Source organism: Numenius arquata, unplaced genomic scaffold (assembly GCF_964106895.1).
Source record: "Numenius arquata unplaced genomic scaffold, bNumArq3.hap1.1 HAP1_SCAFFOLD_1784, whole genome shotgun sequence".
NCBI classification, from domain to species: domain Eukaryota; kingdom Metazoa; phylum Chordata; class Aves; order Charadriiformes; family Scolopacidae; genus Numenius; species Numenius arquata.
Window position 1 is genome coordinate 1 of NW_027415755.1, and position 10,315 is coordinate 10,315.

General features: G+C 68.0%; 1 protein-coding gene across 1 annotated transcript; it reads right to left on the reverse strand.

The window, feature by feature from the left end:
- Positions 1-4,195: 4,195 nt before the first annotated feature.
- LOC141478963 (voltage-dependent calcium channel gamma-7 subunit-like) lies at positions 4,196-9,944 on the reverse strand (the record flags this gene model as incomplete). Its single annotated transcript, XM_074167901.1, is given in 5 exon segments — positions 4,196-4,453; positions 5,486-5,631; positions 7,321-7,461; positions 9,859-9,906; positions 9,909-9,944. Coding segments are annotated over 5 exon segments (629 nt in total), but the record flags the coding sequence as incomplete, so codon positions are not given.
- Between the last annotated feature and the right edge of the window lie 371 nt (positions 9,945-10,315).

The following is a 10,315-nucleotide window of genomic DNA, read 5'->3' on the forward strand; positions in this document are numbered from 1 at the left end:
CAGGATCCCCCCCAAAATCCTCCAGAACCCCCCCCCAGGGCCCCTCTCTGCTCCCAACACCTTCCGGAGCCCCCCCAAAACCTTTTACCCTCCCCCCGACCCCAACATCCCCCAGGACCCCCCCCCAAAAGCCCCCAGAGCCCCCCAGGACCCCTGTCTGCCCCCCAACAACCCCCCGGACCCCCCCGAACCCCCCAACCTCCAGGACCCCCCAAAAGCCGCCGGGAGCCCCGTCTGCCCCCCAACACCCCCCAGCCCCCCCCGAAAACCCCCCAGAGGTCCCCAAAAAGCCCCCTCGGCCCCCCCCCCCAAGCCCTGCCCCCCCCCCCCCCGTTACCTTCTTACACGCCGGTTCCGCGGGGGGGTGGGGGGGGTGTGTTTGAGCCCGGTTTTGGGGTGCGGGGGCTTCTGCCGGCGGGGGGGCCCCGGTGCGGGGGGGTGAGCGTCTCGGTGCCGGTTCGGGGGGGGAGGTCCCGGTGCGTTGTGGGGGGGGTCCCGATGCCTGGGGGGTCCCGGGGGGGGGGGGGTCCCGGGGTGCTGGTGCCGGTGCCGTCCCGGGGGTGCCGGTGCCGGGGGGGTCCCGGGGGGGTGCGGGGGGGGGGGTCCCGGGGGTGCCGGTGCCGGTGTCGGTCCGGGTGCGGCTGCGGCGGGCGCGGGCGGGGGGGGGCTGGGGGGGGGGGAAAACGGGGGGGGGGGGGGGCGGGGCCCCCCCGAACCGGGGAGGGAGGGGGGGAAGGGGAAGGAGGGGGGGGGGGGGGGGGGAGAGAAAGCGTCGCGGGGCGGAGCCTGGAAGCTTCGGGGGGTGACGTCATCAGGGGGCGGGGCGAAGGAGGGGCGGGGTCCAGAGGAATTGGGGGTCCGTGGGCTGCTCCCTCCCGCCGATAGGTTGCCATGGCGACGGGGATGCTGGCCCGTATCCTAGCAACCGCGTGGCCACGCCCCCTAGAGCCAGGAGGGGGGGCCGGCTTCGTCCAGACCCCCCCCCGCCCCTCCCCCTCTGCCCCCCCTCACCCCTCCGTTGCCCCCCAGCCCTTAATTGCCCACCCGTGCCTTAATTGCCCCGTCAGCCCCCCCCATTGCCCCCAGCCCCTCCGTGCCCCCCCCCAGCCCTTAATTAATTGCCCCCCCGACACTAATAGTTTGAAATCCTTTATTGAGGTCGCATCGATCCCTATTTACATATCGTACAGTGGGGGGGGGGGGGACACAAACCGGGGGGCCCCCCCCAAAGCCCAGGAGGGGGGGGAGGCTCAATGTCCCCCCCCCCCAGCCCTGCTGCCCCCTCCCCCCCCGGGTGCCCTTCACCGGCACCCCCCTACCCCCCCCACTGTCCCCACTTTGGGGCTGTTTAACCCGACCCCCCCCCTCTATTTTTTTTTTTGGGGGGGGGGGGAAGCTACATATTGAAGCCGTTTATTGCCACAGAAATTGTGGGGGGGGGGAGATGTCCTCCCCCCTCCCCACAGACTGGGGAACCCAGGCATCTGGGCTCCCCCTTCCCTCCCCCACCCCAAAACTATACCCTCCCCTCCCCCCCCTCCCCCCCAGTAAGTACCCAGGCATCCAGCCCCTCCCCCCCACCCACTTGGTCTAGGACCCCCCACACACACACCCCCCCCCAGCAAGGACCCAGGCATCCAGGGCCCCCCCCGACTCCCCCCCCCTCCCCCAATTTGTGCTAACGGGAGCTGGCGGCCGCGGGAGGGGCCGACCCCACCGTGGACCAGCCACGGGGGGGGGGGGGGGGGGGGGCGGGGGTCAGAGTTCAAAGGTCAAGGGAAGACACCCCCCCCTCAATTTTGGGGGGGGGGGGGGAGTGTGGGGGGTGTGAAGCATCGCTAAAGCCAAAGGGGCCCAAAAGCAGCGGAGAACCTGGGGGGGGGGGGCTGGGGGGGGGTCTGGATCTCTGTGTGTGTCATCCCCCCCCCCCCCCCCCGCCCCCCAGCACCCAGGGGTCAATGGGGACGCAACAAAGATGGCGGCCAAGCCACATCCTGCCTGGTGGTGGCCGTGGTGGCCAGGCAAGATGGCCGTCAAGCCGCGTCAGCCGTGGATGGCGGGAGGAAATGGCCACCGAGCCGTTGACTGTCCATCGTTGGCCGTGGTGGCCTGACAAGATGGCCGCCGAGGTTCTCTCTGTCCATCGTTGGCCATGGTGGCCAACCAAGATGGCCGACGAGCCACGGTGGCCATGGTGGACCAGACAAAATGGCCGCCGAGCCGTTGCCTGTCCAACGTTGGCCGTGGTAGCCAACCAAGATGGCCGACGAGCCACGGTGGCCATGGTGGACCAGACAAAATGGCCGCCGAGCCGTTGCCTGTCCAACGTTGGCCGTGGTAGCCAACCAAGATGGCCGACGAGCCACGGTGGCCACCATGGCCATCCAAGATGGCCGCCGAGCCACCTCGTGGTCTTTGGTGGCCACAGTGGCAGGAGAAGATGGCGGCCGGGGCTGAGGTGACAAGATGGCCACCGAGCCACCCGGGTCCCGTGGTGGTGGCCCCAATGGTGGCCTCGTACCCAGCAGGGTCCCGGTGACCCCCAGTGGCCCCATCCCTGGTGGCCCCGGCGTCAACGTCCCCAGTATCCCAACTGCCCCATCTCCAGTGTCCCCATCGGCCCCCATGGCCACTGGTGGCCCCAGTGTCCCTCCGTGTCCCCCATGTCCCCTGCCCTCCCCGGTGTCCCCAATGATGTCCCTGATGTCCCCATCATCTCCTCGTCCCCCGTGTCCTCCATCCTCTCCATGCCCCCATCCTCCTGGATGTCTCCCGCGTCCCCCATGTCCCTCGTGTCCCCCATCCTCCCCGTGTCCCCCTCATCCTCCGCGTTGTCCCCATGTCCTCCATCTCCCCATCCTCCTGGATGACCCCCGTGTCCCCCCATCCTCACCATGTCCTGCATCCTCCCCGTTGTCCCCAACATCCTGGTGGTCCCCACGTCCCCCGTGTCCCCCCATCCTCCCCAAGTTCTCCGTGTCCCCAGCATCTTGGTTGTCCCCATGTCCCTCGTGTCCCCCCATCCTCACCATGTCCTGCATCCTCCCTGTTGTCCCCAACATCCTGGTGGTCCCCACGTCCCCCATGTCCCCATCATCCTCATGTCCCCGTGTTGTCCCCATGTCCTCCATCTCCCCATCCTCCTGGATGACCCCCGTGTCCCCCATATCCCTCGTGTCCCCCATGTCCCTTGTGTCCCCCCATCCTCCCCGTGTCCCCCCATCCTCCCCATGTCCTGCATCCTCCCCGTTGTCCCCAACATCCTGGTGGTCCCCATGTCCCCTCCACCCTCCCCATGTCCCCCATGTCCCCAGCATCTTCATGTCCCCCGTGCCCCCCCATCCACCCCATGTTCTCTCTGTCCCCAGCATTCTGGATGTCCCCCCATCCTCCCCATGTCCCCAACATCCTGGTGGTCCCCATGTCCCCCCATCCTCCCCCTGTCCCCCCATCCTCCCCAAGTTCTCCGTGTCCCCAACATCCTGGTGGTCCCCACGTCCCCCCTGTCCCCCCATCCTCACCATGTCCCGCATCCTCCCCGTTGTCCTCAACATCCTGGTGGTCCCCATGTCCCCATGTCCCTGTCCCCCGACTCCCGACACCCCCACTCCCTCCCCCCGGCCCCTAGCAGGGAGAGGTGGAGAGGTCCCCCATCCTCCCCATGTCCCCAAGTCCCCATGTCCCCGTCCCCCCCCTCCGTCCCCCCCACCCCCCCTAGCAGGAGGAGGTGGAGAGTTCCCCCATCCTCCCCATGTCCCTGTCCCCCCCCTCCGTCCCCATGTCCCCATCCCCCCCCTCCATCCCCCCTACCCCCCCGAGCAGGGGGAGGTGGAGAGGTCCCCATGTCCCCGTGTCCCCATGTCCCCGTCCCCCCCCTCTGTCCCCCCTGCCCCCCCTAGCAGGAGGAGGTGGAGAGGTCCCCATGTCCTCATGTCCCTGTCCCCCCCTCCGTCCCCATGTCCCCGTGTCCCCATGTCCCTGTCCCCCCCCTCCATCCCCATGTCCCCATCCTCCCCATGTCCCCATGTCCCCGTCCCCCCCCTCCGTCCCCATGTCCCCATCCCCCCCCTCCATCCCCCCTACCCCCCCGAGCAGGGGGAGGTGGAGAGGTCCCCATGTCCCCGTGTCCCCATGTCCCCGTCCCCCCCCTCCGTCCCCATGTCCCCGTCCCCCCCCTCCGTCCCCCCCGCCCCCCCTAGCAGGGGGAGGTGGAGAGGTGGCCGTGCTGGGGGTACTTGATGGCGGGGGGGTAGTTCTGCGTCATCTGGATGGAGACGTCGGAGGAGGCCTCGGAGGGGGAGCGGGGACGGGGCCACCCCCGGGGCTGCAGGAACTGCCCCGACAGCCCCGAGCAGGCGCTGAGCCGCGGCCGCAGCAGCCCCGACGGCGCCCGGTACAGCTCCTCCTCCGCGTACCGCTTGGTGAACAGGTACACCGACATCACGCCCGCGCCCTGCGGGGGGGACGGGGGACACCGTCACGGGAGCGTGCGAGGGCGTGCGAGGGCGTCCAGGCACCCCAACGTCACGCCCGTGCCCCATGGGGGACAGGGATGGGGTGGGCGAGGGACGGGGATGGGGTGTGCGAGGGTGAACAGGTACACCGACATCACGCCTGTGCCCTGGGAGGGATGGGGATATGGTCACATGAGTGTGCAAGGGCGTGCGAGGGCGTCCAGGCACCCCAACGTCACGCCCGTGCCCCATGGGGGACAGGGACGGGGTGGGAGAGGGACGGGGATGAGATGGGCGAGGGACAGGGACAGGGTGTGTGAGGGTGAACAGGTACACCGACATCACGCCTGTGCCCTGGGAGGGATGGGGACACCGTCACGTGAGTGTGCAAGGGCGTGCAAGGGTGTCCAGGCACCCCAATGTCACGCCATGATGGGGACGGGGTGGGCGAGGGACAGGGACACCAACATGACGCCCGTGCCCTGGGAGGGATGGGGATATGGTCACGGGAGTGTGCAAGGGCGTGCAAGGGCGTGCAGGCACCCCAACGTCACACCCGTGCCCCATGGGGGACAGGGATGGGGTGGGCGAGGGACAGGGACAGGGTGTGCAAGGGTGAACAGGTACACTGACATCACGCCTGTGCCCTGGGGGGGTACGGGGACACGGTCACAGGAGCGTGCAAGGGCGTGCGAGGGCATCCAGGCACCCCAACATCGCGCCTGTGCCCTGCCATGGACAGGGACAGAGATGGGGTGGGCGAGGGTGAACAGGTACACCGACATCACGCCTGTGCCCTGGGAGGGATGGGGACACCGTCACGGGGGCGTGCAAGGGCGTGCAAGGGCGTGAAAGCATGTATAAGGGTGTGCAAGGGGCGTGCGAGGGTGAGCAGATGCCCCGACATCACACCCACGCCCCGGGGGGGGACACAAGGATACTGTCACCATAGGGACAGGAGCATGCAAAGGGTGTGAGGAGTGTGCAAGGGGCGTGCGAGGGGCGTGCGAGGGGCGTGCAAGGCCCGGCACCTCTTTGAGGAGGAAGGAGGAGGCGGCGAAGGCGAAGGACCAGCCGTAGCGATACTGGAAATACTGCTCGGAGCCGCTGGGGCGGTTCATCACCTCGTCGTTGATGCTGGAGATGTAGAGCACCAGCCCCACCACCAGCGACAGCCCTGGGGGGGGGGGGGACACACGGGACGCTGAGGTGGGGGGGGCTGAGGGCAGATTCGGGAGGTCCTGAGGGGTCCTGGGGCAGTTACGGGGGTCCTGGGGCAGTTATGGGGGTCCTGGGGGCAGATACGGGGGTCCTGGGGCAGATACAGAGCACCAGCCCCACCACCAGCGACAGCCCTGGGGGGGGGGGACACACGGGACGCTGGGGGGGGGGGGCTGGGGGCAGATTCGGGAGGTCCTGAGGGGTCCTGGGGCAGTTACGGGGGTCCTGGGGCAGTTATGGGGGTCCTGGGGGCAGATACGGGGGTCCTGGGGCAGATACAGAGCACCAGCCCCACCACCAGCGACAGCCCTGGGGGGGGGGGACACACGGGACGCTGAGGTGGGGGGGGCTGAGGGCAGATTCGGGAGGTCCTGAGGGGTCCTGGGGCAGTTACGGGGGTCCTGGGGCAGTTATGGGGGTCCTGGGGCAGTTATGGGGGTCCTGGGGGCAGTTACGGGGGTCCTGGGGGCAGATACGGGGGTCCTGGGGGCAGATACGGGGGTCCTGGGGGCAGATATAGAGCACCAGCCCCACCACCAGTGACAGCCCTGGGGGGGGACACACAGGATGCTGAGGGGGGGGGGGGGCTGGGGGCAGATATGGGGGTCCTGGGGGCAGATATGGGGGTCCTGGGGCAGTTATGGGGGTCCTGGAGGCAGATATGGGGGTCCTGGGGCAGTTACGGGGGTCCTGGGGCAGATACAGAGCACCAGCCCCACCACCAGCGACAGCCCTGGGGGGGGGGACACACGGGACGCTGGGGGGGGGGGGGCTGGGGGCAGATTCGGGAGGTCCTGAGGGGTCCTGGGGCAGTTACGGGGGTCCTGGGGCAGTTATGGGGGTCCTGGGGGCAGATACGGGGGTCCTGGGGCAGATACAGAGCACCAGCCCCACCACCAGCGACAGCCCTGGGGGGGGGACACACGGGACGCTGAGGTGGGGGGGGGACGGGGGGCAGATATGGGGGTCCTGGGGGCAGATATGGGGGTCCTGGGGCAGTTATGGGGGTCCTGGGGGCAGATACGGGGGTCCTGGGGCAGATACAGAGCACCAGCCCCACCACCAGCGACAGCCCGGGGGGGGGGGGGGGGACACGGGACGCTGAGGTGGGGGGGGGGCTGGGGGCAGATGCGGGGGTCCCTGGGGGCAGATATGGGGGGGCTGGGGCAGATGGGGGGTCCTGAGAGGTTCTGGGGCAGTTATAGGGGTCCTGGGGCAGAAATGGCGTCTCTGGGGCAGATACAGGGATCCTGGGGAGTCCCTGGGGGCAGATATGGGGGTCCCTGGGGCAGATGTGGGGGGGCGGGGGCAGATATGGGGGTCCCTGGGGCAGATAGATGTACCCTGAGGCAGGACGGGGAGCCCGGGGGGGGGGGGGGGGCAATTGGGGGGCGATGGGGGGGTTCCTGGGGGGCAGTGGGCGGGTCCCCGGGGAGGGGATGTTGGGGGGGGGGGGGGGGGGTCGCAGGGGGGGTGCCTCACCCGAGAGGATGAGGAAGATGCCCGAGGCGAAGGCCAGGAGGGTGCATTGGGGGTCCCTGTGGGGCAGTGGGGGTAGTTCCCGGGGAGGGGGGGGAGGAGAGGGGGGGGGGGGGGCCGGTTGGGGGTCCCGGGTGGAGGAGGGGGGGGGGTGTTGGTTGCTCACCCGAGAGGATGAAGAAGATGCCCGAGACGAAGGCCAGGAGGGTGCGCTGGGGCCGGATGTGCCCCACGTTGCTGATGACGAAGGCCGTGAAGACGAGGAAGAGGCTGACCATGGGGAAGGGGGTCGCCGTCCGCACCGTCTCTGGGGGGGGGGAGGCAGCTGGAGCCAGCCCTATAGACCCCTATAGACCCCTATAGACCCCTATAGACCCCCATGGACCCCTCCAGACCCCTCCAGACCCCTATAGACCCCTATAGACCCCCATGGACCCCTCCAGACCCCTATAGACCCCTATAGACCCCCATGGACCCCTCCAGACCCCTCCAGACCCCTATAGACCCCTCCAGATCCCTATAGACCCCTCCAGACCCCTATAGACCCCTATAGACCCCCATGGACCCCTATAGACCCCCATGGACCCCTCCAGACCCCTATAGACCCCTATAGACCCCCATGGACCCCTCCAGACCCCTATAGACCCCTATAGACCCCCATAGACCCCCATGGACCCCTCCAGACCCCTATAGACCCCTCCAGACCCCCATAGACCCCCATGGACCCCTCCAGACCCCTATAGACCCCTATAGACCCCCATGGACCCCTCCAGACCCCTCCAGACCCCTATAGACCCCTCCAGACCCCTATAGACCCCCATGGACCCCTCCAGACCCCTATAGACCCCTCCAGACCCCATAGACCCCCATGGACCCCTCCAGACCCCTATAGACCCCTCCAGACCCCATAGACCCCCATGGACCCCTCCAGACCCCTATAGACCCCTATAGACCCCATGGACCCCTCCAGACCCCTCCAGACCCCTATAGACCCCTCCAGATCCCTATAGACCCCTCCAGACCCCTATAGACCCCTATAGACCCCCATGGACCCCTCCAGACCCCTATAGACCCCTATAGACCCCCATGGACCCCTCCAGACCCCTATAGACCCTCCAGACCCCTATAGACCCCTATAGACCCCCATGGACCCCTCCAGACCCCTATAGACCCCTCCAGACCCCTATAGACCCCCATGGACCCCTCCAGACCCCTATAGACCCCTCCAGACCCCCATAGACCCCCATGGACCCCTCCAGACCCCTATAGACCCCCATAGACCCCCATGGACCCCTCCAGACCCCTATAGACCCCTCCAGACCCCATAGACCCCCATAGACCTCTATAGATCCCCATAGACCCCTCCAAACCCCTATAGACCCCTCTAGACCCTCATAGACCCCTCCAGACCCCTATAGACCCCCATGGACCCCTCCAGTCCCTATAGACCCCTATAGACCCCCATAGACCGCCATGGACCCCTCCAGACCCTTATAGACCCCTATAGAGCCCTAAGGACCCCTACAGAGCCCTGTACCCCCTATAGACCTCTATAGAGCCCTCCAGACCCCTATAGACCTCTATAGACCCCCATGGACCCACCACCCTGCACCCCTCCAGTCCCTATAGACCCCTCTGGACCCCTATAGAGCCCTACAGACCCCCATAGACCCCTCCAGTCCCTATAGACCCCCATAGAGCCCTATAGACCCCTCTGGACCCCTATAGAGCCCTCCAGACCCCCATAGACCCCTCCAGACCCCTATAGCCCCTACACCCCCCCCAACCCCTCTCCAGCCCCCTATAGAGCCCCTATAGCCCGCCCCATAGCCCCCTGAGGATGTTCTTAGTGTCCTCTCCCCCAGCCCCCATAGCCCTCCTATAGCCCCCTATAGCCCCATAGCCGCCCCCTAGCCCCTATAGACCCCATAGCGCCCCCCGTAGCCCCCCGTAGCCCCTACAGCCCCCTATAGACCCTATAGCCCCCTATAGACCCTATAGCCCCCACGCACTGAGGATGTTCTCCATGCTCTCCCTTATAGCCTCCCATAGCCCCCCCCAGCCCCTATAGGACCACCCTATAGACCCCATAGCCCCTATACCCCCCCCTATAGCCCCCATGGCCCCCCCATAGCCCCTATAGCCCCCCCCCCAGCCCCTATAGCGCCCCCCCCAGCCCCTCCAGCCCCACGCACTCAGGATGTTCTCCGTGTTCTCCCTTGTAGCCCTGCCATAGCGCCCCCCCCAGCCCCTATAGCCCCCCCCTATAGCCCCCATGGCCCCCCCATAGCCCCTATAGCCCCCCCCCAGCCCCTATAGCCCCCCCTATAGCCCCCCCAGCCCCATGCACTCAGGATGTTCTCCGTGTTCTCCCTTGTAGCCCTGCCATAGCGCCACCCCCCAGCCCCTATAGACCCCCCCATAGCCCCCATGGCCCCCCCATAGCCCCTATAGCCCCCCCCCCCCAGCCCCTATAGCCCCCCCTATAGCCCCCATGGCCCCCCCATAGCCCCTATAGCCCCCCCCCAGCCCCTCCAGCCCCACGCACTCAGGATGTTCTCCGTGTTCTCCCTTGTAGCCCTGCCATAGCGCCCCCCCCCAGCCCCTATAGCCCCCCCTATAGCCCCCATGGCCCCCCCATAGCCCCTATAGCCCCCCCCCCAGCCCCTATAGCCCCCCCTATAGCCCCCCCAGCCCCACGCACTCAGGATGTTCTCCGTGTTTTCCGTCACCAGGTTGATCTCAGGCTCCAGAAATACTCGGAGGCGACGCAGCGCCCCTTCTCCCGCCCTGGGGGGGGGACACACACACATGGGGACCCCCCAGGGAACACCACCCCCCACCCCCCCCTTCCGGGAGGACCCCCACATCCCCCCCCCAGGACCCTCCCGGACCCACAGATCTCATAAGGGACCCCCACATCCCCCCCCGGGTGCTGCCCCTTCTCCCACCCTGGGGGGGGGAACACACACACACACCCCCCCCCGGCAGGACCCCCACATCCCCCCCCACGACCCTCCCGGGACCCCCCCCCCGCACCCACAGATCCCATAGGGGACCCCCACATCCTACAGGGAGCCCTGTGTGACCCGTGTGACCCCGTGTGTGACCCTGAGTGACCCCGTGTGATCATGTATGACCCCGTGTGATCACGTGTGACC